This window comes from Anopheles maculipalpis, chromosome X (genome assembly GCF_943734695.1).
Source record: "Anopheles maculipalpis chromosome X, idAnoMacuDA_375_x, whole genome shotgun sequence".
NCBI lineage: Eukaryota > Metazoa > Arthropoda > Insecta > Diptera > Culicidae > Anopheles > Anopheles maculipalpis.
Genome location: NC_064870.1, coordinates 2,811,715 through 2,838,349, shown reverse-complemented (window position 1 = coordinate 2,838,349; position 26,635 = coordinate 2,811,715). Strand labels below are relative to the sequence as shown.

At 49.7% G+C, this 26,635-nt stretch overlaps 3 protein-coding genes across 4 annotated transcripts in view; 2 read left to right on the top strand and 1 right to left on the bottom strand.

Moving 5' to 3' along the window:
* LOC126556132 (fasciclin-1) overlaps window positions 1-26,635 on the top strand; it is a 353,811-nt gene that overhangs the window by 189,660 nt on the left and 137,516 nt on the right. The gene's annotated exons all lie outside the window — the stretch shown is intronic.
* Window positions 1-26,635, bottom strand: part of LOC126558010 (26S proteasome regulatory subunit 6A-B) — a 309,006-nt gene that overhangs the window by 224,433 nt on the left and 57,938 nt on the right. The gene's annotated exons all lie outside the window — the stretch shown is intronic.
* On the top strand, window positions 4,658-25,253 carry LOC126565650 (uncharacterized). 2 transcript variants are annotated; one of them, XM_050222958.1, is made up of 7 exons: window positions 4,658-4,813; window positions 11,457-11,511; window positions 11,729-11,898; window positions 12,018-12,317; window positions 20,538-20,852; window positions 20,951-22,803; window positions 24,158-25,253. In XM_050222958.1, the coding sequence occupies exons 1-7, from the start codon at window positions 4,658-4,660 to the stop codon at window positions 25,251-25,253; spliced, it is 3,945 nt and encodes a 1,314-aa protein (XP_050078915.1). The 2 variants fall into 2 exon arrangements, with proteins under 2 accessions (XP_050078915.1, XP_050078842.1); XM_050222885.1 differs by lacking the exon at window positions 4,658-4,813 and having other exon boundaries at window positions 10,963-11,511.

The following is a 26,635-nucleotide window of genomic DNA, read 5'->3' as shown; positions in this document are numbered from 1 at the left end:
GTTCAATTGAACAAAAAAACGCACACACACACACACTCACATGAATGTCCAAAGCAGGGCAATCGGCTAGCCACGGCTGTAAGATCTGGGATTTCAAATTGCGCGTAATCAATGCCGGAAACTGAAAAGCACGCTGCAAACCAGTTGCTCGCTGATTTGAACTGTACAAAGCTACCCTAATGTATGTGTGTTTCTGTGTGTGTGTGCTAGTTTTTCGTGTATTTAACATATTCATCGATTCCGTACACTTGGCATGATTTGATTGCCATGTCGAAAAATCACGTCCAAGTTACACGCGTGGGAGAAATCATCGATTCCACCACGGAGTACGTGGGTTGACGTTTGTTACGGATTCTTCTTGTCTCTCAAGGTTCTTTGCTGCATTAACCGTTTGTGGCACGGTGAAGTCTGCCTCTTTAGACCCATATGATTGTCAATGTCAAAGATAATGATCGTAATTGAACATGGCGTTTTATGTTGGTGTCTGATAACAAGATCAGCCATTTATTAAGTGCAACTAGCATTGTTTATCCCACTGCCTGCTTTTGCCAAATATATCTGTGGAATGTTGTATCAATCGGAGTTGGTATTCGTCCTAGGATAAGCGCAAGTACTACCCACCTGGCAGGGTGGTTGCCTAAGATACTCCTACGCTAATGAAATGCAAACCACCAGCGCTTACAACGCTATCCAACGTACGGATGACACGTTCGCTTGTGTGCCCATATGTGTGAGTGTGTGGCTTTGGGTTGTCCATTAGTTAGACACACAGCTTCTATCCATCTGATGGTGATGTTTGCGCGCGCTCCCCCATACACGCTAATATGACCATATTTGTCCACCTGCGCGCCCGAATGTGTGACGATGTGTACGATTTGATCGATCGAGCCGAAGATCTCCATACCGGGGCACCGCGAACGTGGGTCCGTACGGATTGCCACACACACGTGATTTCCGGAGCGTCGTAGAGTTTTCGCCACTCATTGCTATCGCCACCAATCGGTCTTCCGGCGTGAACTAGCGTAGTGGTCGAAAGTGGAGTCATCAGCTGAAGTGTTTGTTGTTCCTGTGCCCTACATCATTGTTAGGTCCCGTAATACTGTTATACAGAGCAAAGTAGTTTGGTGGAAGTGTGGTAATAGTGAGATATGTTAGTAGATTAGTTTACAGTGCAGTTGACGTCCAAAGGACAACGATAAACGTAAATCGAGTGTGTCTTTGTGCGTGTATGTAGCTGTGTGCACAAGGGAGCACACGTGTGCCAGTGTTCATCTGTTTGCTTCGGGATACAGCCGAAACAGAACAAGATCAAGCGCGGCATTCAATCAACCGAATTGGTCATCTCCCAGCTCAACTCTCACTGAGTGGTACATCAACACGATAATCAACCAGCTTGTGATCGGTAAGATTGTGTGAGATAATTGAAAAATATTTGCCACTGTCAAACCTTGCTTTCGCTTTTTTTTCACAGAAAGCTGTCTCACTCAATCAACTAACCGTATAGTCGGCCATATTTGCCAGGGAAGTTGGTCCAGCAATAGGACTTTAAGGTAAGATCGATATCAATCCCGACTACAGATAGATTGTCACAGCTTTTCAAACATAGCGGATCGAGCGTAGGTTGTGAAGTAACCGAGTGTGAATGTCCGGACGTCAACATACTCAGGAATAGTCCATTTAGCCGCCAAGTTGTGGTACTTGAGTTTTCGGCGCAATTCACATAAAACGCAAATTGAAAACCTACCCACCCACGCGTAAAGGTGATTCACCTTGTGCTTTAAAAACAACGCAACGTAAAACAGGTTTCCATTTGGACATCGGCCTTAAACGGACGCGTCATGTTTAGGGTTTCTTGACATGGCACACATTTTCTGAAGGAGTAGAGAGCGAGAGAGAAGTTACTATTTGGTTTTGCTGTATCCTTAAGTCTGCCGGGTCATGGATCGACGAAGGTAACTATGGTCAGGGTCAGTACAACACGACAGCAAGGCGAGCTCTTCGACGCTACGTCGAACTGCTACTAGACGACGTTAATCTTGACGCATCTCTTCCTGATAGTAATGAAATTTATTTTAAAGGAAATGGATATATTTAATTGCTTTGCAGACGCAAAGCGCTTCTTACGTGATATCCGCAAGGTGATAATGGCTTTTGAATAGTTTCTACCCTCGTGGGCTGTATGTCCTTCACAGTTATCCGTGCAAATAAGTTCGTCAATCATAAAAAAACCTATATTTGCTAAGCCTTGAAAGCAAGGCTAAAGATGCTTGCATAATTGGAGGTGGTACAGCAAGCCAACGCCTTTTCGATACCCGATGAAGCTTTAACGAATTCTGACGTCAAACTGCGTTTCGCTGTCTCCGATGAGTCACGCTCGCTTCGTCTGAAATTTGAAATCATCGGTGAAACAATGCGATGGGTTTGGCAGACTTTTGACCCCATCAGTAGGATCATACACAGCTTCTGACTTCTAATAAAATAGAAATTCTTGAAGGAGTAATAGTTTACATCTCTTCTTCACAATAAGTTCGTAGAACTCGTACTTAGGCGATCCGCGCTTTCCCATGTAGGCACTTGGTCACGGTTGGTAACTACGGTACAGCTCCTATTACAGTGCGACTAAAAATTCGCAACCTCACTCCCGTTTGTCACCAACTTCCGCCGACCGTATTACACACGAATGGTAGCACGAGAAGCTGCAGCAATAATCAACATTCCACCCGCGCCACTTAATTCTCGCATACATTATTAACCATCGACACCAAACACCATCATTGATCTCGTCGATCATCCGTTCGGGGACATAGATTGCATTGTACTTCCCGCATTCCTGCTATCTATCATACGCAGTACACCGTTTTCACCACGATCTAAGGCGAAGGTCACCTCCCGCGTCCAGCAGTCCTTCATTTTCACCTCCCCCACACCATCCCGGTTATGCTCGGTGGGTGGATTGCCCAGGTACTCCATGTCCACCGAATGGCCGGGCGAGTGCATTATCTCGCGCGGTTGGACGCATTAAATTGCGCACTGATGACGCCTGATTGTGCGAATGCGAACCCGGTATGGAATGGCATCCCGGAGTAAGGCGGATGTGGGATGGATGAAGAAGAATGCTTACGCGCGTCCACCGTCATCACCCATATGAAGCTGCATTTCATTACAGGCTGTGGCGGGTTTTGAAGTATGGGGCGAACCGTATTCACAAAACCTCCTTCCGTCTCTTCGCGCTACAACTGTGCACATTGCTCAGTGCGGGATTTAAATTAAACGATGTCGTTCGCCGAGCGTTACAAAGGTCGCATCGACTCATTATAACGTGCAGTACTACTACCACTACTACTACTGTTGGCGTGATATTGGCGTTTTTTTTTTGTTTTTGTTGCTGCTAGAATATAGCGATCGTGCAGCGTAGTGTGGTAAAAAAGACACACACAGTCGTTAAATGGAATGAGCTATGTCATGCTGGATATGGCCGATTGGACGCTTTATGTCCGTAGGTGTTAAAGGTTTCTGTGATCTGATCAACCTGGCATGCGACGCATATAATTAGACTACTTCGGAAGCGTAGCTGACATCTGATTGTTGTATCGGATGTCAGTTGTTCGGATTTGTTTACACTGTTGTGTACACTTATGGACCGTGATTATACAATCAGAAACTTTGACAAGCGTTGGAATGACTTTGAGCAATAGAAATCAAGTCACACTTGAGGGGAGGCCAATTAAAATTGGAATTGAGACTGTGGGAATTCTTCTGCTTGGCTTAATTACTTGGCTAGGCTCTAAGGTAATGCCGGCCATCGGAATATCTTACAAGACTGCCAATACCACGTAGTTAGATAGTCAATCCTCACTACGGGGGGACGGTCCGAATGGGATTTGAACCCCGGTCCTGCCGTTTGAAGGCCGACGTCGCTGTCGCCTACACCACCGGACCGGGTGGGAATAATTCTTGCAAATATGATGATGATCTTATTCTGCTTCTATAAAATATATTCTCAATAAATGTCAACGGACGCCAGACGCTAGTACGTGTTCTATCTGCCAGTGTCAACCTACGATTTCACGCTTCACGCAATTCAATCGCCTTTAAATACCAGCATGGAATTGAAGCGGATCCCTTGCGGGTATACTGCACCAACTCTTCAAGACTGTTTGCAGCTTTTATTCGCGGCGCCATTTTTATTGGTTAATTCAATTTTATAAATCACCATCTTCTGCCTGCTCTCAAGCCTGCACGTTCCACACGGTAGGGTAGTTCTAGTCGATATAAATATATGAGTCCCTTTCTCTCGGCATGCATCACTGACTTTTACGATCAAATCGACACTGGCGGTTGATGTGTCCATTCGTCGATGCTACCATACGCAGCACGGGTACCGCCGGCAAATAAGATTTATTTGACTTCCTATGGCAACAATCGCAGGTTGTTTTTTTTTACGATCAAATGGTAGCAATCGAATGACGTTGAAATGTCCTTCAGCACGTCGCCACATTGCTATCTGGCTGTGGCGTCAATCATTAGGAGGTGGCGTTTGAATATCCGTTGCCATACGTGCCATAAGAATTTCTAATGTCTTTGTTTGTTTTTCTCTTGCTTTTTCTCTCTCTCTCTCTCTCTCTCTCTCTCTCGTCTAGCAGGACCAGCCGTACAAATGGTACAACGGGATACCGAAACAGCAACAGCACGCCGCTCGAAGCGTTCCGTTGCCGGTGGTACGCCGGACACCGAACCGAACGCGATCGTCAGTGAGCAACGCTACGAAGGGCTCGCCCTGGAGGGCGTTAGTCCTCAGGTTGCCCAAAATGTGGTAAGTATCTAACATCTGCCTACACAAATAGCCTACCGTTGCGTATCGATAAGCTCGTACGGCACGTGTGTGCGCTGCGCTTAGTATACATTTAGGCGCATATTCAAATACGCACAGCTCTCAATGGAACTGCGCGCGAAGACCAACGGAACATGCAATCATTTCACACATGAATGGTAAAACTGTGGGCCTCGTGGGCCACCCGATCGACTGTACTGCGTGTTGCGGTTCGTGCGGTTTTGTGCGAACGAAATGATGTCAGGCTAGAACTGTCAACAGACAAGACGCAACGCGCGGTAAGGCGCGGCAAGGCAACAGCAAATTCGACGCGATCGACATCCAATGCCACATTCTTGGCGATCCTATCGCATGAACGGATCCCCATACAGTCCGGCACACATCATATCGGGCGAAGATCTGGCATCCCGCCACCGTCTACCCCGTTCCGTTGCACGTCCACGTGTGCACGATCGAGGCACGAAGTACGCACTCGGACATATGCGTTGTGCAATGGGTCACAAATGATTGCACAACACCGGCCCCTGGGTAAGCTGAGCTGTGGGGGCCGACTCGCGAATGGAACCGTGAGAGATGGCTGCGTGCCTGCGTGCCTAGAACCGTGTCTCCTAAGGGCGCACAGTCACGAGCCAAGCTCCAAAAGCCGGCCTGATTCATCTGGTCCGGTATCGGAAAACAATATGGCTTCAAACGAGATGTCAAACGTCTCACACATGTGTGCTACACCACACCTCCCGGTGTGCATGCATCCCCGCGATCCGCTAGCATCAGATTAGGTGACAAGCAAGATGGCAATAGACAAAAGAGTAGCCAGCCAGCAGCTCCAGCGGAACGAAATCATCCTGCCGTAACTAGGCCGCTACGCGCGCAAGTCATCCATACCCACCCCGGGATAGGCCCGCGCTGTGTGTACTTGACTGTACATTCCTACTACCCTACCCGTAGACAGATGTGTCCTAGACCGGGGGCTAGGGTACCGCAAAATCTAAATCCGAGCAAACGCGGGACCTAATCGGAATTGTGGGACTGATTCGCGGTTCGTGATCGTGACTGGCGCGCTCTCGAGAGGTGTCGTGTGAGCTCGCACGAGTACGCCCGACCCGCAACGCTCGTGTGTGTGTGTGTGTGTGTGTGTCCTTTGCTGGAGAGAACGATGCTTGAGTCCGTAGGGTTACGAAGGCACACCACCGCGCGCTCAGTACTCGCGGTTCGCGGATCGCAACATCTTCAACCGTCCGATGTACACACGCTTCGACAGAAGCAGCAGGCAGCAGGCAAGCCGATGTCTACTAAAATCAGGCTGTGCGAACCGGGCCACATTTAGTCGCTTCTTACTCCCCCATCGTGCTTGTTCGATGAGCTGATGGGCTCGTTTGTGAACTAAGCGTGGTTGTGTGTGTGTGTGTGTCCCCGCGCGCGCTAAACGTTATTCGAAGCAAAAAAAAAGCATAGTAACTCCCCCCGTGACACGTTTGTTAAGGGGACGACGGAAGGATCGGCCAGCACAACAGCGCTTCAACGGGTTCGCCGGCTGAGGTCGTATATCCGGTTAGGATAGACGATCCGCAGATCGACAAAGGCGAGCCAGGCCCTACGAATCCAATACCACAACGACTAGCTGCTACTACTATTACTACCAGCGGTCCGTGTACAGCTTTGTTCTATTCTCCAGGTCCAACGCTAGTTGTCACAGGTGTCTTGACGGTCCCCGTTGTTTGTCAAAGCTTCTACAAACCATCAGTACCCGACACTCAATCGCTCAAAACCATCGTATACCGCTGGCAAGTGGTGCGCAATGGAAGCGTGCGGTTCATCTTGGCAGGCACCACCATTCGGGGCCGCCGGGTGGCTTCATCGATCAACTTAGAAGCGCGAAGGCGAATTCTATGCTAATGTGGGTGAAATCTGCAACAAGCGGCGTGTTGCTTCCCTTGCTGCAACGAAGCGCATCTACGTTTCCCCACGGGCAGCCACAGTGTTGGAAATCATCTCTCCGGTGGGAGCTTTGTGGAGCAGTTTGGCAACAGTTAGCCGAGTTGTGTTGTCTTACTGGGCGAACGATTGCATAAGCGGATGGTTTAGGTTTCTGCACGGTGGCATAGTGCATCCACTTGTTCCGCTCCGGTGTATCTGTCTGGGTTTTAGGAACTATTGGTTTCGCTTTCCTGAGGTACAACGTACACAAACTATTGAAGTTAGTGGTGAAGCTTGCATTACCTCTTGATCGCATCCTAACGCGAAATAAGTTTGCGATTTGATAAATTCTTGCCAGGAGTCGATATCAATCATTGCCAATTTTCTTCGTGAAGTAGGGGATCCCTTTCTATCTCCCCCCAACCCTCCCCCCATCTGGGCTACTTCTTGTTTTTTTGCGCGCCCTTTTCGCTCGACATTCTTCTTGTGTACCCGCATTCTCGCAAAGGGCGAGCAAAACACAGGCCCAAGAGCTTGCCTGGCAAGCCCCAGGAAAAAGGGCTCGGCCACCTCCTATCTGGTGCATGTGTTCGCTCCAGTTCAGTTCCCAGTGCCACCCCAGTTGCCGGTTTTAGCCGCTACGTGTATGTGTGTTTGCATGAATGGACGCAAGTAAACTGCATGCGGGCGCCATCCCGCCAACAACCGAAACGTGCAACCGCCAATGAACGAAACGAAAGTGAAAACACAGTGCCAGAGTACCGCCGACTGCCCGAACCTCTGACATCTTGGTCGTGGAGGACGGTATCGGTCGGTGTGAGTGGTGGATGGATCGTAGCGGGCAAGATAGGGGGATGGCAATGAGTAACGGCACAAGTGCGCACCGCATTTAGTGAGCCTACACACCACCAGCACACACGGTTCACCCCATTTCTTCCCCCCAACCCGATGCCACCAACTCTCACAAATGTACTTCTCATCAGCTGGCCTAGTGGCGCTATGTTAGGGTACGGTAATGGCCAATGGTGGAAGGGAAGCGGCACGGTATAAAACCGCACGACATCGAAAACAAAACGCGATCTCTACACAACACAACGCCTCACCATACACCCCGGTTTGGGTGGTAGGGTTCTTCAAAGACACTGAAGCTAGGCTAGAGGGAGAGATGGATAGGTTGGAAGTCGCGGCAGCGAAAGCGAGCAAGATGTCGTAATTGGCTCCACAACAAGCATCGAACCTAACGAGAACGAGAGAGGGAGGAAATGTGAGAATTTTCCTTTCGTGCGTGCGTTCCACCACGTTCGGTACTGCTGAGGAACGGAGATTGTGGGGGGATGGGGAGGAGGGTCAGCGAAGCGGACGAAGGAAGGGACGGTTATGTGTGTCGGTGTGCGCAAGAAAAGCATGGTCGATGTTGTCCACGGCCCGCTGCCACCAGCCCAGCGGACCACGGGTACGATCACAGTAAAGCACAATGACCAACGTCAGTAACAATCGTCCGTTCTTGGCCACCAGTGTCGCGACTCCAGAATGTACCGAAGTGTCGCTGGGCGTCCAGGGTGGCACCAGAGCATCCACACGGCACAAGCGTGCCCGTCCACTAGTAGCAATACGTACGTACGGTTCAGTGTCTACCCAACAATCAGCAGGAAAAGTGCATTGCGTGAAAGTGAAAACTGAAGTTTTTGGTACACAAAAAGGGATGGGAAAGGTGGAGGCTCTGCAACCAAACGTCAACACACAAACCAACATCATCCCAAGGACAAGCAGACGATTGCCGTTTGCCCCAATCCATCACCATCCAAGCACCATTCAACGTTCCATCTTGTTTGTGGAAATTTCGGACCAAAAAGTGAACGGGCCCCAAAAAAAAAACCTTGGGTTTCTTGCCATTCTTTGGGTACATCTATTGTGTGTGTGTGTGTTTATTTGTGACATTGGCGCACCAAACGATTCCCGTTAGTGTTGCGATGACGCACCGGAACCGCCGGAAACGGAGTGCGCACCATAATCAGCTTCCCGTTGCCATTTAGACACCCGTCCCGAATAGTGCTCAGTGAGCAAGAGTGCCGAACATCTGCAGTGTACATTCGGAAGTTTAGCGGGCAGGGCATTGTATGGTGGTGCTCGCTAGAGTAGTTATTGATATTTAAGTTTACCAGGTGATAATTTTGACGCATTGACTTCCTTGGAGGAGGAAGAATCTTCGCGAGTGCACTATCCCTTCTTCGAACTTCAGCAATCGTGTCCTACAGGGAGCTATCTAAGATATCCTTCAAATCCTAGCTATCTCCAGAAAATAATCCGATCGGATTTGATTGAATACCTACCGCACCTCGCAAAGGTTAGCTAGTTTGATAGCTTGTCAAACAGAGATCCTGAAGCAGTGGCCACTGTTACTTCCACAACAACAACAAAAAAAACACCCCCAAAAATGACACATTGATACTTGATTGCAGTAGCAAGCACAAAATCGTACCAATAATTGCAGCCAGAAAATTTAACGCGACGGTGTGGGCCCATTAGCTCCACACCCCAAAAGCTGGTGTTCTTGGGGTGTAAAGACCACTCCCGCGAGTTCTCAGACCATCAACCGAAAGGGCACCCGAGGAGGCCGGTCGCAATGGTCTGCAACCTTTTCGCGGGTGTCAGCGCGACAACCCAACGACACGTTCCTTACTGCTCCGGGCAAAACGTGTCCGGCATCGAGGTACCTCTCCCCGAAAACGGTATCCCCTCGTTGGAGTGTTGGAGAAATTCCACAGACCCTCCGGCCGCCGCCAGGGTACGGAATCTGGGTCTCCTTTTGTTGTTGTTTGTTGCACCTAATGGTGTCGCAACTGAAGACGCCATTGTGCGGGGAAGTGTCTAGCGATCGTCGAAAACGATGCGGGCGGCGGTCGGATGGTGCAATACTGATTGTTGGGCATGTTGGGCTCAGCATGAGCGCGCGCGCACACACACACGAAGGGTGCTAACCGTACCAGACGGTTGTTTCGGTCTTGTGGTCGGCGCATTGTTGCCGGTGCGCTGTTTATTTTAGCGATTATCATTGTCACGAAGCAGCCAGCGTCCCTCACATTACCCAACAATCGAATATCCCGCGAGGATCAACACGAAACAGGGAAGGCTATGTTAATGTTGATGTTTACAAATTGAACCCTTTTCGTCCGCCCGAAGGTCCATGGGACGTTAGGGGCTTACAGCATTCGGTGGATGACACTCGATCACTGACGAAATGTGTGACTTGCGTAGGGGGTGAAATGTAAATGGTTAACGCGTTTAGCTGTCACAAGGAATGTGTGTATGTAAACAGTGTCGGACAGTGCCGACCTTTCGAGGTCCTCGGTATGTGGTGTACTTCGCGTGCACTCCGCCCAAGAAAACTGACCATCACTCTGCCTTCCATACTGGCATAGCGTTCTGCCACAGTCTAGCTGACCTTCCCCATTACTTGCGATGCTCCGCACAGTATTTATCGCATCTTCGGCCTCTCTCTCTCCCCGCTCTGCAACAGTTTGTTGGAGGTTTCAGCTCATTAAAAAACAATTCTCACCCGCTCGGGCGCAGACCTTCGGGCGCAATTTTCCAAAACCCGGGACACCGAGCAAAACCGCACAACGCCGCTTACTGTCCGGTAGGCTAATGGTTTGCACCGATGAACTGTGGGGCCACCACTCGGGGTGCGTTTTATTGGTGTGTGCTTGACATTTTACGATCCACCACTCCACCGCTCTGTTCCAACAACCCAACCCATCCCCTCCTCCCGGCCGCCGACGCCAGTGCTCCACGTTCGGGTGACCTCCGGGGCATCCGACAGGTAGCGGGTGTTATATCGTGTTATACGCTTTGTCCGTGTATACGGCAGACGTTACGCTCTAGACTCGTTCGTACTTGTGGCACTGGATAGATGATTAGTGTGTTTACACCTGCTGATGCTTATCGATCATCAGCCGTGTCCCGTTACTGCCCAACAGCATGGGCTGACTGGCAGAAGAGTAGCCCGATAGTGCTGGCAGAAACCTGTGCTCACCCTTACCCGTACTACTATTGCAGGTTTGGCTAGGTTAGACGCATCCGCAGGTGTATCTTGTTAGTGAAAGACATAAAACGATATCAAGTACGTTAACGAGCGATTAAGCTGTAGTGCAAGTGATAGTGCTGAGTGCTCTGCGCTTGTGCGTTGAAATCAGGAAGTGAGCACACGACCAAAACGAGAGCAGCAGTGCGAATGGTGGTAATACTGATCGTACTGCCAGGAACATGCCACCAGCATTCACAACCTTGGCCGCAACCGCAGCCACAACCCCCGCCGCCAACCACATCCCGCCATCACCCGCAAACCAAACAACCACCCCCATCACCCACTGACCCCGGTGGCTATCACTATCAGGTCCGGCTCGGTAGTGCCCGCAAGGGCACGGTATCGACACCTCCCTCCACCTACCACCGTACTCGCCGTCCACCACCGGCACCGGAACGTTCCGGGTCGGGTGTACGCACTCGGACCACCCACGCCGGTTCCACATCCCGGAGAAAGGCAGCACAACAGGGTGGCGGCGGTGGTGGTAGGGCACGCGGGAACCGCCCCGTACCACGCCCCGACGAGCTTATCGATGCGAACAACAACCATCCAGCGACACCGGACGGTCACGAACCGTCCGGGTTGCGCTACCTGTCACGAGTAATCATTTCCGATGACTTTTCACAGGTGGAAGTGAAGACGGCGGCGGACAGTGCCGAGGTCGAGGCAGTCAATCGTGAAGGTTAGTATCGGTGGCGCACGGAGAGCAACGTGTCGCGTCGTAACTGCGAATGGGAGGGCCCCAAAGCGGAGCCCCGTACGGTAGATTGCATGCATTCAGGCGTACGTAATGCGTACTGCGTATTGCACACATTCGGGCAGGAACGAGTTTTTTTTTTTGGGATGATTAGTAAACTATTTGTCTATGCTTTCAATTTCGGTTTTCGCGCAACGGTCAGAGGAAATCATTAAGAAGCGGAAAACGGAGCTAACGACGACGCGCCAAATAGAGACGCGCGTGAAGCGGCAGCTACTGTTTGAGGATGGCAAGGTGGTGGAAGATTCTGGTCCGATCGTGTCGACCAACACGACCGAGGACACGGACAAACAGGAAACGGTACAAACGGAGGTAAGATGCTGCCCCCTTCCTTTCTGTTTTTTGCTCACCCAAACGACCAATTAACGTTTAATTTAATTCTTCCTTCCCTTTTTTCCCCCACTGCCTTTCGTTTACCCATAACCCGTCAGCACCGTACACTGGGCGATCCGGCGGAGGAGCAAGCGGGCGAGCCCGGCAACCGGCTGGCCGGTGCTGGCGACGGTGAGGTTAGCGGTGACGCCACCCAGCAACAGCAGCAACCCACCCTGCCCGTTGATAGTGTAAGTAGCATCGCACCAAAGACGACGACGACCGGTGGCACCATCGTGGCCCGGCCACCCGACGGCCTGCTGCGCAACATCAAGGAGGAGGTGGTGGTGTCGCGGGAAGAAACCAAGCAACGTACCGAGGTGACCGAGCAGAAGCATTTTGGCGATTTTACCGACGACGTAAGTACGCCCAATTCGGCACTCCCCGCACGTACGGGCGCAGCACTTCTTTTGGTACTTTAAGTGGGGGGGGGGGGGGGGAAGGGAGAGGGGGGAGGGGAGGAGGCTTGGTTTCCGTTCTGTCTAAAAATGGACCAACCGGAGTAGCAGCTCGCTACATAGTTTGGTAAGAGGAAGCAGTCGAACCGGCAGCTTCCCGGGAGGGGGTGCAGTGCGAGCTAAAATGGCCACACCGTGAACTCTACCGTTGCGCGGAGTTTTTAGGCAGGAACAAACACGTTTTGGTGCGCACCATATGCGTGAACGTGCACGTGGTGGTGTGGTGTGGATACTGACAACCATTACCCAGCAGTTCTTCCTTGAAAAACAACCTTCAAGTTGCGGGTGGGCAAATAACTGTCTTGCGGTAAGGTTAGATCAGCCGTTTCCAGCTGTCGCTGGCCTTCGACCAGTTTGCAATGTTGTGTGATTGTGTCCCGTCCGATCGCGGCAGATGACGCAATGCCAGTAGCAATGTATAGGACGATGTCATCGTTCTGTCGTGACGGTTTCAGGGTCCGTGTGTTCTATGGTTTGCAAACTGGAGCGCCTTGGCCGTTGGTTTTTGCTTCGGTATTTACTATTTGATTGTTTCACACAATGTATTACCGTGGCGTGCTTGAAATTCTTTGCATCGAATTGGTAGAGCAACTAGACAGCCATGATCTCGCATCGCATCGCATCGACATCGAGCATGATCTCGCTCCAACCTAGGTCAATTATTTCTTGTGGCGAATTGTGCCCCGGAAGCACTGCCAGTGCCGTACACACCCGTATACTTTCATACTAGTCATGGGCGGATCGGAGCTAGCCGTAAGCGACCCGGAGCGGTTCGGTTCGTATCCCCAATTCCAACGAGAATTCGGCTCCATCGGCTATTACACATCAGGTAAAAATGAAATTGTGAAGCCAATGGCTTCGAGATGACCGTATGTTATACTGTTCCTACTGGTTGAGCCGATTTCGTTGCACTCAAGTGTCGAACTCGATTCCTATTCCGGACGAACCTAGCCCCGAGCCGATCCGTAAAGAGAGTCGTATGAACCAACACTCGTTGGTACCTTAACAACAACAATAAAAACCGGAACCAATCTCTTCTTGGTGTTTCAAAAGTGTTGTATCCAACGGAGCAAACCTTAAAGGATGAATTTAGACCCGCCACCAGTTTCTCGCTCTTCGCCGCTTCTAGCAGCAACAGCAGCGAGCGACAAGCCCGAAAGACTTCATGCCCTTGCTAAGTCAGCGGTCAACTGCAGACGACGAACCCGTTTTTCGCTCTACCCAGGCTGTCGCGCCCGTTGTGCATGGATTCCCAGCCAGGTTCGCTTCACTCCCGAGTGGGCTCCTTTACCGTTCCTATCAAAAAGCGGACCACCCTTGGGCTTGAGGTACATATATTTTTTTTTGCATTTTAAACAGCTTTAAAAGGGCTTTTCTTTGGAAACTACTCGAGAAGTAGTATTCAAACTGTTGCACCATTGTCATTGCAGGTGGTGCGTATTAGCAATTCACCTCAACTACAACTTCCATGCAAAACCCAGGACAAGCAAGAATTGTACCTTTCCGCACGTTAACCATGGTGCAGGCTTCATCATCCATGAATTTTATGAGCAGCAGCCAAAATTCAGCACCGACTGTAAGCAACGAAGGGAAAAACACTTTTCATACCATCTTATTGCCCATGGCACGCAGACACGTAAGATGGGTGAGCACACCGAAGCCATCAAACATAACAAAGCTCCCTCCAGGGCTTGATTTTGTTGCCTTCTTCACATTTGTTCTTGCCGTTCGCCCGCGACCCGCTCGCTTCTCCCGGTTCCCGGGCTTGGTTATAAACTCTTCCAGAGCATCAAGAATGTAGCTTCACTTACCTTGGCTTTATGTCGGTACGAGCTGCGAGCTCGAGACGCCCGGTGCCGCGTTACGGGTCATGCAAAAACGTCGCTTCTCCGCCTGGCGCTCGTTCTCTTATATCAACACGCCCGCCCGGCCTCTTGGTCATCGTTTCCCTTTGAATCAACATTCGTCGCTCGTCGATCGTTATTTGCGCGTGCTGCAGCAATGCCTATTATGTAGTGCTCTCGGTGCTCTGACTTCGCTCGGATCGCACATCTCGCTCAGACAGACTGCTCCTCTGCCCGTCGATTGCCTCGCTGAAGCTTCTCCGATGCAGAGGTGCTCCACCGTTGCGTGGGGAAGGTGGGAAGCTGTGGAAGAAATTTTCGGAGGCTCGTTAGAAGGAATCGAAGTACTAAAAGTCACGAAATGATCATCATGGGAGCGCGAGCGAGAGAAACAAAACCGTACGTCTGCAACCCGTGCTCAGAGCCACTCACAGACCCATCACAGAGGTAGGAGTGGGGGCAGGGTAACCTAGTGCCTTTACCGCGTGTGAGAGCCCAAAAACCCGTTCAACAACCTGCCCCAGCAGCGGACCGAACAATCGTAGCGAAACATTGTGCAGAGCGTGCGCCTGAGCGAAGGCGCGCTGTGCTCCGTGGGCGGGGTGTGGAACGCAAAAACCGGGAAACGGGCGAGAGGGCTTCAGGTTTATATGTTGTTCTGCTTTAGCTAGCTGCTTGTTTTGTACCTTCACCGAACACCGGTGGGCTGCGCGTTCGGTACTGGTGGGCTTTGTTTCGTGTAGTCGCGCCAGTGTTGTTTGATGCTTGGGCCCGGAATGCAGCGCACACAGGCATCGGGTTACGGCGTCCTGTTTTTTTTTCCCCATTGCCTTGCGAGTTTTGATGACCGAGTGCGTGAGTGGGGTGGGGCACGCGGTAAAGGCTGTTGATTGTGTGGAGCAAGAAAAAAAATCCAGAAGAACACAAAATCCGCGTGAACCTCGGACAGGAAGATCAAACCGTTTGATTTGAAACGTCCAGCAAGGATTGGTGGAGTTCGTGGGGGTAGGTGGGGTAGGTCCGATACCATATAATCGTGGTCGAAATCTACCTAGGAAGCTTTATCCATGCCCGCAGAGTGCCGTGTGTATATGTGCTACTGTGTGTACGTGTTCTGACTCGTAACAGGACAAGTCCTGCAGTTCGTGCTTTTACTATCAACCCTGTAGCTGAGTGCTGAACATCAAAAGGGGTAAACAGCGTCCCTGTCAGTCCCCAATCGAACCAATCAACCGAAGGTATAAGGCATCAAGAGAAACTACGCCTAACTACGTGACACCTACGCCCATGCTGATTAGAATGATCATGAGTATCCTTTGTACAACTATTTATGATCTGACGACACAGTGAGAGAGGAGTACTAGGAGAGCTATACATTGCAATATTGAGAGATTCGAGCTTTCAGAAGTCCTATGCCTGAAGGATCCTCTCTGTGATCCTCCAGAAAATCGATAGAGAGACGTTGGTCCTAACGCAATAGAACCGCAGCTGAAGTGTTTTTGTGCGATAACTTCCCAAACTCGCTCTCCAAGTGACAGGAAATCAAGAACCCCTCCTTTCTTTATCTGAATGTGGGAAGCCATTAATAAGCGTGCAATGCAAACATAGTCTTCCAAAACTTCGGTATGCCTGTCGGTGTTATTATCACCAGCTAACAGATCAAACGCTGGAAAAGGGCTCTCCCGTGCTACGGCCCCATCCCATCATTTACTGTTCATATTACCGAACGGTCCAACAGCCACACCACGAACCTCTCACGCACGCACCAACGGTGCGCGGTGGTGTTTGTTTGGTTTTTTTTTTTCGATTGCTTTACAGCACGCTGGTAATCTAACGTTCGGCTTTCGGCTCGATCTAAGCATAGTATTTTTTTTTCCAACTTACTTACTTCTGCAATTTCCTCCTTTCTCTCTCCAGTCCCAGCAGCGCTACGCTAGCCTGCTACCGTTTTCGATACCGGTACACGGCGGCGGTACCACAATGGTTTTGCAGAAGCGTTAGGCTGCGATCGCTTCTTTTGCTCAAGTGGCGTCTAGCTTCCGGGTTCGATGCCGTCTCCACGATTAGTTTGTTTTCGGTTAGCGATTTCGACTTTTTGGTTTCCTGGGCTTTTTTTTTTTTTGTTGGTACATGAGCAGCGTAAACTGTCAAGCGTCAGGCCGTGGCGGATGACACGATTTTGTACGTGTCCTGCTCCACATCCTACCTCGCACTGCTGTGACCTTGTGCGGTAAGTGCCGTCCACCCACGTGTGACGACGACGGGAGGCATCGAAGTTTGAAGCCATATTTTTTTAAACCACCACCCTGCCCGCCCCCCTACAAGCGCATCAATCTGTCTCTATCCCCAAAAACCAGAAGGAGCGAAAGAGATCTACGGGATCTCAGATGATCCCATTCGCTGCCTAACAATAAATAAAAAGGTCACCAGCAAACGTCACCCAGGCTGAACCTTTCTTTTGGGAAGATTTTTTCGTTTTCGTGGGTTAGATTGCAAGCGCAAACGAAAAAAGAAGAAAAAAAACACCGTTCTTCTAATTTCACATCCTCCACCACGTGGGTAAGGGTTGCATATACCACGTGCGAACTTGGCCAGCTTCTGATTTTCGGTAAGAGAAGGGCAAACGAGAGAAGGCACACGAGTGCGTACGATCATTAAATTAGCGGCTCCACACACACAGACACACACTGGCCGGAAAAAAGTGGGCTAGAGAAAAATTGAGGGGAATGGAACAGTTGGTTAAACGGGTTTTCTTTTATCTGTTTGCCTACTGGTTAACCTGGTGCTGGATAAATTGAACCGAAAAAAATTGAACGTACAAACTTTGAGCAACGTTTACCACCCCCCATTCCCTCACACACATACGCACGGAAAGAAAGTTGTATATTAAAAACCCCCACCGTCGTAACGTGTGTGTGTGTGTATGTGTCGAAGGCCCTACTGGGCGTAAGCTGTTGGGACTAGCTCAAGGACGGATGGGTGGATATTTGCAAGCAAAAAACACGAAAAAAAAGCTAGCTATTCGCAGGCGACCGAAGTGAAGGGACCCACGATGCTTGGTTATTTCGGTACCTTTTGCTTTGCAGCGTTAGGGCATGCGCTGCTGGTGCTGAAATTGAAGCGAACGAGTTTGGAAGCCGAGAGTGAGACGAATTTTGACCGACCTCTGCATTAAGGTGTCCCAACGCGTTTACCACCAATGCCAGTAAGATCGACAAATCTGCATATGCAGCCAAGACGATCGGACAGAACAGGTTTTTTTTTATCCTTCCCTTGCTGTGCCGCACGGTGCCTGTTTTATTTCCCCACCACCAAGCAACCAGGATTGCGGGGGACACTCGTTTTTTTTCACCCCGTCACCCCTTCTTTTTCTTTTCTTGAGGGGGTGGGGAACCTTTCCCAATCATCATGCGATGTTTCGGGGGACATAATTTGGCATCGGGAGTTCCAAGCACATCCTCGAAGTCATATCGCGCGGTACACGCTTCTTAAAGCTCAGCACGAGTTGGCGATCGGTACCCAGCCATTAGCGCCTGAGGGTCTTGGAGCGTCTTGGATTCCCCTTCACCCCGACAGCGAGGCTCTAAAATGGCAGGTTCACACGGCGCAGAACACAGGATAGGAGCCAAAGACGGAAAGAGACAAAGGCAAATCGTCATATGCCCGTCGTCCACCAGAATTTTGCCCGTTCCAAGTGTTCGATGATGCAATCAAAACGACCCGGTGGAAAAGATTTTTGGGGTGTGCTTTTACGTAACACGTCTGTTTGGCAGTAGGGACCTGCGGTAGGAGAGAAAAAAAAATGGAAACACAAAAACAAAACCTCATCCCACCAGTTCGCTAGCTACTGCAGGTTTCTACTGGAAGCCAAATCTTACAATGGCACGGTTGTTGCAAAAGACCCAACCGGGCGAAGAAGCACCAGCCGGGTGAAGAACAGGTCTACGGATGAGGACCGCGTGTTGGGTCATTTTTGAGGAACAGTCACGACAGTTTGGCACTGATCGGAACGATCTGTATTTTCTTCGTGCTGTAATAAAGCTACGAGTCATCTTACACATTTTTGTACCTATCATGGAACAAGACATGAACAAGTACTCGGACACAGTAAGCAGTGCCAGTGGATCTTCCAGCTGTACTACTGACTACTGACTTGTACAGATGAGCATAGGGTATTGAATATCCAATAATTGATTATGATATGTAAAGATGAGTGTCGAATCGAACTCATCATCTCTAAACGTCTGGTATGCATGAAGAAAGACAACCGATACTGGATTCCCCGATTCAGCTGCCACTGTAAATCGTTTCGACATGATTTTCGAAGTTTTTTTTTTACATCCCCAATGATACACTCAAGAAAAGCGAGGTACAAAACGAGGTACGAAAATGGGTCAATGGCTGCATCACATTGAAAAACAAAAACCCGTTGCTATCGTGTTATCGCACTAGTATACGGATAGTGATCGACATTGAAAAATCGACAATAAAATGGTAAATCCCATTCGACTGGTTGTCTGTGTTTGAGAAAGCTAAAGATAGAACGAGAGAGAGAGAGAGAGAGAGAGAGAGAGAGAGAGATCATCAGGGATCATCAGTTTTGCAAGGTATAAGGGTTCTGAGGCGGTTCTTCGTGCCCTATCTTTGTAGATTAAAACTAAGCATCTGTTAACTCGATCTGTACAGATCACCAACACAAAGAACGTGTATGGGTGGCAACGACACTGGAACGAGAGAAGAATTGCAAACATACGTACCCCGCTATAATGCCCCCGAAGCGCCCAAGAATGTACCAAGCGTGGATAGCTTTCTTCTCTATTGGACAGCTCCAAACCGTCCTTTTCTTGCTCCCCTTTAATCAATATGATTGATGAACGGTTGTGACGATCCTCCTGCCCGGGAAGACAGAAGAAAATGGGTAAGAAGAGAAAACCCGTTCCAGTGCGCAAATAGCCAGTGTGCCCCGATGCGAAGGTACGAGAGACGTTGGCTATCTTGGTAGCATCATTTTACCGGTTTCGCTTTTTGTTTGGTGGACCGATCTCAGTGCTACCTCCTGATTCCACTTACATCTGTAGCACGATGTAGAGGGTAAGAAAGAGACCTGAACCCTTACGAAAAAGGGATGACGGTTATTCCGATCACGGGGAAACAGGTTTCACGAAGGAGAAAACTTGCGACACTAGCCGAGAAGGAACAGATTCTGGCTCTGAGGTCGAGCTACCTGTACAAACAAAATTATATACAGTTGCTAATAAAACGATGCAAACATGGAGGACAATGCTGACTCGCCTTTGTGCAAAGTACTCTTCAGATGTCTGGTGTTAGAACAGACGGTAACAAAGAAACAGTTACACCAGCGATGGAAACATTAGCCAGTAACACTTTCGACAGGGTGGGTTTCATCTTAGCGGTCGCGGTGACGGAGGAGCTCATCACGATTTAGCTTGCGCTTTCGCTTTTGCATTAAACCGTCCCCAATCGCTAAGGGGACCTTATGTTGTGCACAGGTACATTCGAGCACTGTGACACATACAGACTATACAGGCTCGTGGCCTTTCTTTGTGAAATGAAATGCCGCGAGACGTACCAGAACACTGTTAAGCTTTGTCTGAGCTTATATAGTTAATCTCAACGCTTGCTCTGGTGCTGTGCAATTTGTACATCCTAGCCAATGCTTCACTAATTCCTCGCTGTTCGGTGAATGCAGTACAGGAAGGAGCGGAACCTCAAACGAAGAGCGTCTGAAAGGTCTTTGTTATGTGATAGTCAACAAAGACCTTTCAAACGCTCTACCCAAGATTTAAACAGCGAACCTGCAACATCGACAAATCTCTCCGATGTGTCTACTAGGTGTGCTCTTGGCTGGAAAAGAATCTTAGACTATTTGGCAACTTCTATTTGGCGACTGCTTTTGCTATTGACTACTATGGCTTCGAAAAGATAGTAGATCACTATAAGCACTGCTTCGCTCTCGAAGGCAATTAAGTGGAGAGTACAAATTTAATACAGTACAAAAAATCCATTCATCGTAGTTAGGACTTACCTACCCACATGATTGAGTTGCTGGGCGTATGAGTGGGCAGGAAACAAAATGACAACTGCGTTGTCGCGCGATAGACACCAGCTAGAATTGGAAAAAAGAAACAACCAATAAGCAAACATCCACTAGTGACTCGTCCCTGTTGCCGACCACCAAAAAAATACACTCACCTAACGCAAAGCCAAAACTCTTTTCACATCCATTCGTGGGCATTGGTCTGCTGCCAACGTACAGGCGTACCTGCGTGCAATCAACAGCGGAGTCGACGATATACGGGAGCTGTTACTGTCCGAAAAGGCGCGGTCCGAGCTAACGCCAACCGGACCACAACTGGTGCAGCAATCGATCAGCTCACGGAAGGTAATCGACAGTGAGGATACGGATATCCGACAGCTCGCGAAACCGGACGGTACGCTGGTGACGGAGAAGGAACAGACGCGCCAACACGAGGAGCTGTTCGACGACGAGCTACCAGAGACGGATGAGCAGCGTATACTACTCTCCGGCTACGATCAGGTCGACAGTGGTGAGCGAATTATCGATCAGAAGGTAAGTAGAATAATGCTCTTTTTCTTCCTAAAAAATGTTCATCGCCATGCTTAGCACACGTTACCAACCAAACCATAACACGTTTTGCTATTACGAAGTCTTCCGCCCAGCGATACTTCAAACAGCGTGACGAACAGCATGTGAATCTAATCGGCCCGAACGGTGAGGTAATCGGACACGAGATGCGCTACGCAGCAGAACAAACGCAGATGGATAAGGATGGCGGTTGCGTTGGTGGACGTGTTGGCGGGCCGGGTGATACCAGTGGAGGTTTGCTCTCCGACTGGGACAGTCTATCCGATCGATTGCGTAAAGCTCGCCGGTTAGGGCGACATCCCAAAGATCTAGCAGTTGTAGGTCAACCGACCAACAATTTGCCGGGTGTTGTGCCAGTGCTAAACGATCGGCTCGATGCGCTCACTAAGAAGCCGCTAGATTTCGACAAGGAAGAGGAAACACGCAAGCAAGAAACGAGCAAATGGCTCGAGTCACACTTTGGCAGTGAGTCTCGCTCGTCACGCGATTCTCGCGAAGATCTGGACGAACTGGTTGAACCAACGAAACGCACCTACTTCAACGTAACGATCAAGTCGGGTGATACTATGGGAGGTGCTACGGTAGAACCGAATGGTACGCCGGCCGGTGGTCCATTTCGAGCAGGCGAACGAGGTGTGCCGCCGGCATCCAAGTTTTATCAGGGCGTTTCGGAATGGACTTCGGACAGGAACGTTAGACGAGGTTTAACAAGCTCGCGAGAGGATCTTCTGCTGGAGGGTTCAAGTCACGATGCAGGCTATCGATCCGGAGACCGGCATAGGTCCGGTAGTGAGGATGCACGTCCAGTGCAAAGGCAGGTGTCTTCCGTACAACCGGCTCGTCACGAAGATCCCGGTGTACCGATGCACGCATCTGCTTACCTAACTGCCCCGCGTCCGAAAACGAACGGTGAGCGTAACTTTAACGCGCGGTACGGTCGTTCCGTGTCACCGGATCGGCACTCGATTGGCCAACCAATGCTGGACGGTCGTCCAACTGTTCCACAGCGACGCAAAGTTCTCGAACGGCGCCAGGTTGCCGTACAGCAGCAGCAGCAACAGCAGCAGCAGCTACACCCGGTTGCTGGCAAACCTGCCCCAGTGATTGTACATGGATATGCTCCGCGTAGTCGCTCCGTGTCCCCGATCCAGATACCACCGGTGGTAACCACACTGCGCAAACCGTACCAGAAGACACGCTTCAGCAGTATCCAGGATCTAAGTCACGCGGGTGGACCGCACAAGCAGCAGCAGCAGGCGCCTCCGCTGCAACGTGCAGCAAGCCGAGCACAGAGTACACCACCGAAGGCGAACCGTGTCGGGTCTGCTATCGGTAACTCTATCCGCAAGCTGATGGGAAAGATCCGTTCCGCCAGTGCTGAACGGAAGCTCAAGCTCAAAAGTAACACGAAACAACAGCAACGATCCCAATCGCCGACACCGTCAGCATTGGCCGGTGGGCAGCACAAGCGACAGTCCGCCACCTACCAGCAATACAACGTGATCGACGGGCATATCAGCAGTAGTGGCGGTTCCCCACTGCTCAATCATCATCACACGCAACATCATCAGCATCACACCAGTCAGTACGTGGGCGACGATCAGCGCATTCTAAGCCAGTCACAGTCACCATTAGCTGCCAGTCACAAACCGAACGGTGCCGAACCCAGACGCGAATCGGATCGCACGCGCGACCGTATCTACACGGAACGCCGTGGCTCGTCCGACATACTGTCAGATATGACTTTCGGCAGTAGTGGACCGACGCCCCGCCAGAAGTACTACCTAGGCGAGAATCCGTACGGTGGCAGTATTTTCGGGAAGGAGAACAAATACAATCCAGCAGCGGCAACAGCAGCCGCATCTACAGGACGAGATCGTCGCGAGGAACGCGTTTACACCTCCTCCCATACACGGTAAGTTGTTGGATCATGGTCCTAGGATGAGGATGGTCACTCGATGCGCTCCATTTAAAAGTCTGTACGGCTGCTCCATGACCATATTTGGGTCGGTACATGTGCAAATCAAAAATTCGATGAGGAGCATGAGTATCAAACAGCGCTAGATTGTGGTACAGAGAAAGAGCAATAAAAAAGCAAGATTAGAGTTATAAAGAAAAATCGGTGAAGAGTTGTCACTCCAATGGAGTTAATAATCGAATCGAAAAGAGTTTTTAAACTCTTTTAGGATTCGAAACAACAAAGAGTTTTGAAAACTATTTTGTGGTTCGATGCGCAGAAAGTTGTCACAGCTGTTATGGGATGCGTGACGTCGTTACGCGAGGTAATAAAGTTAAATTAAAAGTGGAAAAAGTGTATAACATATCTTCACTGTATCGATCACCGTGAAACGGTCACCGTGTCTGTCTGTGCAGGATTTGTCCGTGTACTCTTCTCGTCTACCCGCCAATATCGTGGATCAAGAATCTTCTCCTTTTGGAGAGAACCGCAAGTTACACAAAAAAAAAATTCACCTAACTTATTCTTCTTGACTTAACGACATCCTTAGTTAACCCGGCCATCGAATGGCATTCTACAATTGCTTATACTACGTAGTTGAATAGTCAGTCCTCACTACGGTGGAATGGAGCAGTGTTAACAAGCGTTAACACTGCTTTGCTGCTTTTTGCTTGCTCAGGACAATAAAATAAGAGAGGAGTGCATGTTTTAACATTCTCATGGACGGAAAATGTGGGTAAAAAAAGCCTACTTTGTGATTTTATTTGAGCCTAGGTTCGATCATTCCATTGAAGGAACGGAACGAACCTAATAGAATCGAAACGGAAGTTATGGATAATGGACCGATAAACCAAGGAATACAAACAGAAACAGAAAGCATCGATAATTTGGGGATCTAGCGATAAATGTGTTTGATTTGAGTTAAACTTCCACCTAGAATACATAGCAAGACGATCCTGTAAGAACCATCTAGGAATTTAGATGAGCTGTGAGAGGTAGTCATTGGAATAGAGGTTAAACTTTTAGCGATTCCAATTAATATATTGTTTTTCTTACATTAAGAACCATGGGATCATGCCGAGCATATGATGACTTACTAGACTTGCTGATACCACGTAGTTGGATAGGCAGTCTTCACTACGGGGGAAAGCTCCGGATAAGATTTGATTTTCGCAACTGATAACCGGTACCGGTATCCGGTTCGATCCCTCTCACCAAGATTTTCCAAAATTAGATCCCTAAACGCAAAGCATCATATCAAACTTACTAAATATACTGAAAAAACATTGTCCCTTTCCTTCAATACTCACAGGTCTTTCAGTCAACCGCCCCAGACCAATCTGCATACGTTGGGTCGATTTAGCAAGAGTACCAATCGACTCCCAACGACACCGGGCGCCGGAATGCACTACGAGCACGAGCCAGATGTCCAGTATCATCCCGGTGGTGGCTCCGGGTACGGTGTCACCAGCTCCCATACCCTACCTCGTAACGATCAGCTGCGCCGGTTGCAGCGCTCGAAACCACTACACTCATCCACCATCAACGTATCGATTGTCAACACGGTTAACACAGGCAGTCCGAAACCGCTGGCCAACACGGGACCGGTAAAGCCGGCCCGGACATACAAGGCGCTTAACCGGAGCAAATCGTTCAACGTGCACGGGCTAAACGGTACGAACGATCCGAGTCCAATCTACCTGGAGAAGCTTAGCCGTGGTCCACCAGCACCAACTACTACTGGTGGCAGTGGTCCCGGTGGCTTCTACCGCTCCAACTCACACCTTGACCACTATGCACCATCCAAGGAATCACCGCTGCAGCTGAAAAGCCCGTCGATCGTCAATCTCGTGAGCCGGAGCACGCGCGACCTTACCCAAAACGGTGCCGATTACTATCCGGACCGTACCAGCCCGGACGGTCCAACACTGGACAAAAAGAATGTGTTTCTGCGCAATTTGCAAAACCGTGCGCCGGAACTGTACCGCACACTGCACGGTGGTGCGGATACGCCGACATCACGCGATTACCTTAACTCGTACATTACGCGCGAGCAGGAACAAACGCTCGGTACCCGGTCACCGGTAACGCTGAACAAAGACACGGCCAGCATTGTGCGGCGTGGGAGCTCGAGTACGGACGATTATCCGGACGCTTACCGGTTTCCGGCGGTACACCGGCACAATGCCACCAACGAGCATCATCCGGCCAGCACGCAGCCTCGAACGAAACACTACTACAAACACACATCCGGACAGCCGGCGGCACGCATCGAAGGGATGGCGATCGGTGCTGCTGGCCGGTACCGGACAGATACTGACCTGAAATATCAGGATATGTCCGGTGGTGGAGCGGGAGTGGGCACCGGTGTCGGTGGAGTTGTCATTGAGCTGCGCAGCAATACCTAACCACACTTTTTACTAACCTATTTGCTCACAAACAACGCCCGTTCGCGTGAAACCGTGCCACAAACTGTCTATCAGAGCAGGGAAAAGGTGACGTTGTCTCCAACCCTCCTCTCCCCCTTCCCCCGACGGCGGTTCTAATCGGGTGATTATAGGAATGCAAGGAAAGCAGCAGCAAAAGTCGAATCATCGGTGTATCGGTACGTTGCTCAGACCATTTTTAATACATTATTGTAACAAAACGTTTCACTTCCGAATAACACAGTTTCTCAAGTACCACTGGATGGAATTTTATTTACAATGACGGATATTGAGAAGATTAAAAAAGAAAACCATGCGTCGCCTGGTTGGTGGTACGGAAGCGAACCACCAGGCACCTGCTTCGTAGTAAGGGACTCGTATTGGGGGGTTCCTCATACGCTGAAAACGGCCTCACAGGTGTTGGGGGCCATCTCAAAAGGAAAACAGATCCCTACCCTCAGGTCAGCGTCTGCGGCCCCAAAATACAATCCGCCAGCACGTCACCAAACAATTTTGATCCGCCACCTACCATAGGGATGATGATTACCGGGTTTCGAGATAAAAACGCAAATTCGCTTACATTTGCATCGTTTTATTAAAAAAAAACTTATTTGTTGTAACATTTAATTATCCCCTTCCCTGTCTCCGCTCGTTTGTCATGGCACAAATGGCATCATCTTTTTCGGCTTCCTTATTCTTCTGAGTGACGCGTTGTCAGGGCAAAGACTCTAATGCGTTCATTGTATGCCTCATTGTTGAAACTGCGAATGAAATACACAAACAGGTGTAATTAGTAATGAGATATTTAGAGTGAGTGGGAAAATAGTTTCAACTTACACGTAATCATTAGCGGCTGCATAATTTACAACTTTATGCATTTCAGGTATATCAAGCAGATGGTTTATACGGTGAAGGACATCTCTAATTATATATGCTGAATGCCAACAGTTTTGCCTCAACATATCAATTTTCATTGATCCTGTTTCGTCAACATTTGGATGATAAAGCGGTTGCTCAAAAATCGCTACTGGAGGTTCTGCGGGGTAGCGCGACCCAAACAGCACCGACAGCCGATAGCATCCATTTCCCCATGGCGACTAGAAGAAACAAGAAGAGTAAATATTATGTGTTTGCCGCTCATCTAGAGCATTCATTCATACTTACTCCTTCCGGACCGGGGACCATACACTTCCAATGAAAATAATCAATCGTTCCATTGGCACTGCGTTTCGGAACGGCAGCAAACCCCTGCGATCAAATATGGGAAAGCATCGATGAGGTACACAGAAATGAAACACGCTGGGAAGTGATATTTGCGCGTTTTCTTACCCATTTGTGGTTCTTCCGCCAGTGCTTACGCTCCA

Coding starts and splice junctions, on each gene's coding strand:
- LOC126565650 (XM_050222885.1), top strand. CDS start 10,977: ATGGTGGTAATACTGATCGTACTGCCAGGAACATGCCACCAGCATTCA. Junction 11,899..12,017: donor AGGAAACGGTACAAACGGAG/GTAAGATGCTGC, acceptor ATAACCCGTCAG/CACCGTACACTGGGCGATCC. Junction 20,853..20,950: donor AGCGAATTATCGATCAGAAG/GTAAGTAGAATA, acceptor GCTATTACGAAG/TCTTCCGCCCAGCGATACTT.